The sequence below is a fragment of the Gavialis gangeticus genome, unplaced genomic scaffold (assembly GCF_001723915.1).
Source record: "Gavialis gangeticus isolate Ggan-Ray unplaced genomic scaffold, GavGan_comp1, whole genome shotgun sequence".
NCBI lineage: Eukaryota > Metazoa > Chordata > Crocodylia > Gavialidae > Gavialis > Gavialis gangeticus.
Window position 1 is genome coordinate 47,663 of NW_017729013.1, and position 4,523 is coordinate 52,185.

The 4,523-nt window shown below is 44.1% G+C and overlaps 1 protein-coding gene across 1 annotated transcript in view; it reads right to left on the minus strand.

Annotated features, from left to right (window-relative positions):
* YWHAE (tyrosine 3-monooxygenase/tryptophan 5-monooxygenase activation protein epsilon) overlaps positions 1–4,523 on the minus strand; it is a 36,229-nt gene that overhangs the window by 19,627 nt on the left and 12,079 nt on the right. Inside the window, exon 2 of the mRNA XM_019511331.1 lies at positions 1,421–1,527. Within this exon, the coding sequence (XP_019366876.1) occupies positions 1,421–1,527 (107 nt within the window). The remainder of the gene's footprint in view (positions 1–1,420; positions 1,528–4,523) is intronic.

Genomic DNA, 4,523 nt, shown 5'->3' on the forward strand with positions numbered 1-4,523 from the left:
AGCACTCCTGCATGAGATTTGATTCCATCACACAGGTGGTTTTATTAAAAACGTAACAGATACAATTATTTCCAGGCACACCTCAGATGCTCTGTGACATATTTACTGACAAATTTTATAATAAAAATATAACATATGCAGCAACGTTCACTGAACGCTGTAAAGCACACAAGTTTACTCGCTACCTGCTACAAATCCAGAATTAAAGCTAGGTTTAATGTACTGAGTTAAATGTACTGAATGGTCACTGGAAAAAATGTTTTAAATTCATATAAAATTAATCTTAAATTAAATCAAATTAAAATTAAAAAAAATACTGCAAGACTCAGCAGTTTTTATGTTGTCACATACAGATGTCAGTGCTTTTTCAAATATAGCAGGGCTGTCCAACTCACAGACTGTAGACTGCATGGGGCCTGCAAGAGGTTAACATGCAGTCCCGAGGCTCCCACCCAGCCACCACTGTCCCTACTCCTCCAGCTACAGCAGCAGTTGGGGGGGGGTTCTTGGGGGGTTCCCACCCAAACAGCGTGAGACAGCACAGCCTGCAGCCTGGAACACCCATGAGGCACAGTGCCACAGGGGAGCTGAAGGTGAGGTGGGATGCTGCACCATACAAGGGAGCAGCACCTGCCCAGTGTGTTGAGGTTGGGGAGCACCCACCTGCCCAGAGCCTGGGGGGGGTTCCCACTAGTGCTGCCCCCGTGGTGTGTGGCTCCCGCTGGTGCAGCCCATGGGGCATGTGGCCCCCAGCCGCTTTGAAGTTGGACAGCCCTGAAATACAGCATAATACCATGAACAACTGTCATGCCATTATGTATACAAGGAGCCAAAAAATCAAAGTGGGATATGCAATGTTCATGTCAGCACTCCTTAACAGAAGTACTTAGCTGTGTAACTAAATTTTAATTACCTTGGGGGCTTTTTGATTTGTTTGCTTTTATGCACTGCCTTTATACAGAAAATACTGCACAGGCAATGGGGCTGTTAATACAGGAATTAAACCTTTCACTTGAAACTGGATTCAGAACAAATAATGTTGAAGAGCATAAGACTGAAAAGAGCTGTTTCTACTCGAGTAGCATTCAATGGCCTAATGAAAGCTGGTCGACTTTAATCTAGTTTCCTCACAATTGGACACAAGCCCCTGGGGCTAAACACTAACAGGAAGATAATGTTAAAAGACTGATTAGATACAACTGAACTACCTTCTTCCTACAAGCAAGAGAGACAAAAAACCCACCGACTAGCAATAAGCTCATCTCTGTGTAACTATCAATATATACGCAGTAACCATTTCAGGGATAGAAGATTCAAGTCACTGCTGCTGTTAATCTTCACATTTACGTATATGGACTTCAGTTAAATATTTTACATAACATAAGTTGACATTTGATGCAGACAACAGTAAGCCACTTACATTTTATAATAGAAAACCTTGGACTCGCCAGTGTTAGCTGCTGGAATGAGGTGTTTGTCCAGTACATCCAGAATATCACAACAGATTAACTTCAGCTCAGTCTCAACCTGTGAGGTGCAAACAAAACCGCCCCAAAACAAAAATAAATCAGTGTTGAATAAACTGCTTGAAACAGTGGAAATTAAATTTTTCTTCTTGACATGTTGAAAATGAGAGACTTGTTTTAACTGGATAGTATTAAGAGACTATATCAACAAACATTAGCCAAACCAGAGGTGTTTGTAGGGTGTGAAAGAGGGCTGCGGGGCACCTAACTCTAAACCATTTTCACAACATATGGCAGCTTCAAAACTTATTTTTCAATGCTTAAAATGACCCAATAACTGCACTCTGAGCACTGATACTTGCATTAAAACTTGTATGAAATTGGCATAGCAAACTATAACGAAACACGTGTAGACGGGTGGAAGGCATACCGATTCTACAACCTGCGTCTTGCCTTGGCCCACAGTCAGAGTACAACATTCTGCCTGTCTACTAATGACTAAGATGTTAAAATTTAGCCTCTCCTACCAACTTGCTCTACATGGTCCTAGAGGATAACTGAATTCTGCAGATACTCTCATGTTAAAAAAAATACAAAAAAGGGTCTGTGTCCATTATGATACACATTTCCCTACAGGGCTACAGCAAGGGAAATAATTTAATCAGAAATAAAACTGTGGGAGATGCTTTGCAGGATTTACCATCCTGGTTCTTAGATCCTATATGCAAATCTGGCACAGCACCCCAAACTCTAAGATTTTGCTCCCTTATGGCTGTAAAGGCTAACAGGACAAAAGCCTCCCTCAGACCACGGTATGTTTCTACTCATTTCACAGGAGGCAAAACACCAATCAAGAAATGCCAACTAAGGCCCAATGCAGGATTGAAAACGTACCTCAGAAAGTAACGAGCAAGTTTTTCTCTTGCATCGGACAGACTAAGCCCAACCAATCAGACTTTGAGATGAGCAAGAAGCTTAAGGGACATGCCAGCAGATAGGAGGCAGAGCAATAAGGAGGAGACCCACTGACAAAGTCCACACAAATGAGTTGCTTTGAAAAACATTAGAACGTACAACAAACTTTTAAACACACAAAACTAGGAAAGGTAATAGCACTGATCTTTGTAAGGCTCATCTCCAGGGGAACACGACTAAGCTCATTTTAGAAATCAGTTAGTAAGGAACACTTCGCAAAGCAATGACTTTTGAAATACTGGGCTTTGAAAGGCTACTAACTTTAGCAAGTTATTCAGCAAGGAGTTCCTACAGATACAAAGGTCTGTACAGCCTTTGTAACACAGAAGACTTATCCGCACAAGAAAACGTTGCAGACACTTAGTTAAATCTATTTCCAACTCCTTTTTCCTTAAACTGATGAAGGCTCCTATGCATCTTCACCTCAGTCTACTGCTTAACATTCTGTGGAGCCAAGGATTTCGTTGGGTGGCATCGTTTTATTGGACTAGCTCTGTACTTAGGATCAAGCTAGCGCAAGAGTGATGATGTTGTAACCACGATGGTCCCGGAGTTCTGGCACGCAACAGCAGCTGCAACTGCCAAAGTGTACGTACATGCACACTTCTGGTAGCTTTGCATGGCTCCACTCTGCAACTGTATTGCCAAAGCCTCTTTAGAGGGCACTTCGCGCATCAGCTGCAAAACAGACCACGCAGTCCAGCAGAAAATGTGCGCAACGGACTACACAGCATTCTGCCAGCTGCCTCGCACCTCTCAGTAGAAATGCTTTAACTCTGTTAGAGTAAACAACAGATCTACTTGTTTGTCATACATGCTGAAATGAACGGAACAGGTTGCAACCCTCCGAGCTCATGAGCTATTCTGATCATCAGGCCATAGTTTCCAAGCCCATCTGGCGTTCCTGAACTGCTGTCATCCGCCCTCAGTCTGTCCCCCCCATCCCATCCCTCCCTTCCGCCACCCTGGAATCGGCTGCTCTCAGGGATACCTAGAAAGAGAAGACAAATCCAATAAACAGTAGTCACTTAAAGCATGAATACACTTACTTTTTAATCATGCTTAATATCTATAAAGAACCATCTCCTCCCAACACCTTTGGCTTCCGAAAATTTCCTATCTAGTCTAATGGATACACATTTCAGAATACCACTTATACAGCCTTAATTACGTTAAGAAACCCAATTCCTTAAGTAGGCCAACTTTGGACAAATCACTTTTTGAAAAAGCCAAAAGTCAAACTGAGGGCAAGCTGGGTATTCTTGATGTTTAGGCATTGTGTCAGGACACTGTACAGCTGTTCACAAAGTTTCCAAAATAGGTTAGATCAACCCTCGTCTAGGACAGCCATCAGCAGCATTTTCTGGCAGCGGGTCAGAATGACCAAGCTCAGGCTCAAGGTGGGCCACCACTAGAACCCAACTGTTGCCGCCACTTTTCCTCACTGCTCAAGCCCCCTGGCTCTGCCGGCTACATCAAATTGCTACATGAGCCCTACTAGTCCAAAATGACTTTAGGCACCCCAGGCAGAAGGGTCAACTATATAACCCCATAAGCTTCCTTCCAGCTCTACTTTTCTATTATTCTATGCACGGGTACAGGCAAGACAGAGATGCCAGGCATCACCTGGGCAAGCTTTTTGAGAGAATTATCCTGGCCCATGTCCACGAGGGGCCAGCAGGGGAAATTATGCTTAGGGGCAACCAACATGGGTTCATTAGAGGCAGGTCCTGTCAGACCAACCTAGTGGCCTTCTATGACCAGGTCACAAAATCCTTAGATGCAGGGGTAGCAGTGGACGTAGCCTTTCTGGACCTTTGGAAGGCGTGATCCGGGGACTACAGGGCAGACCCTACAATGAGAGACGGCGGGACCTGAACCTGTTCAGCCTTCACAAGAGAAGGCTGAGGGGGCACCTGGTGACCGTCTAGAAACTCACTAGGGGGGACCAGAAGGGTTTGGGAGAGACCTTGTTTCCCCTAGCGCCCGCTGGCATAACAAGGAATAACAGCCACAAGTTGTTGGAGAGGAGGTTTAGATTAGACATCCATAAGAACTACTTCACAGTTAGGGCAGCTAGGA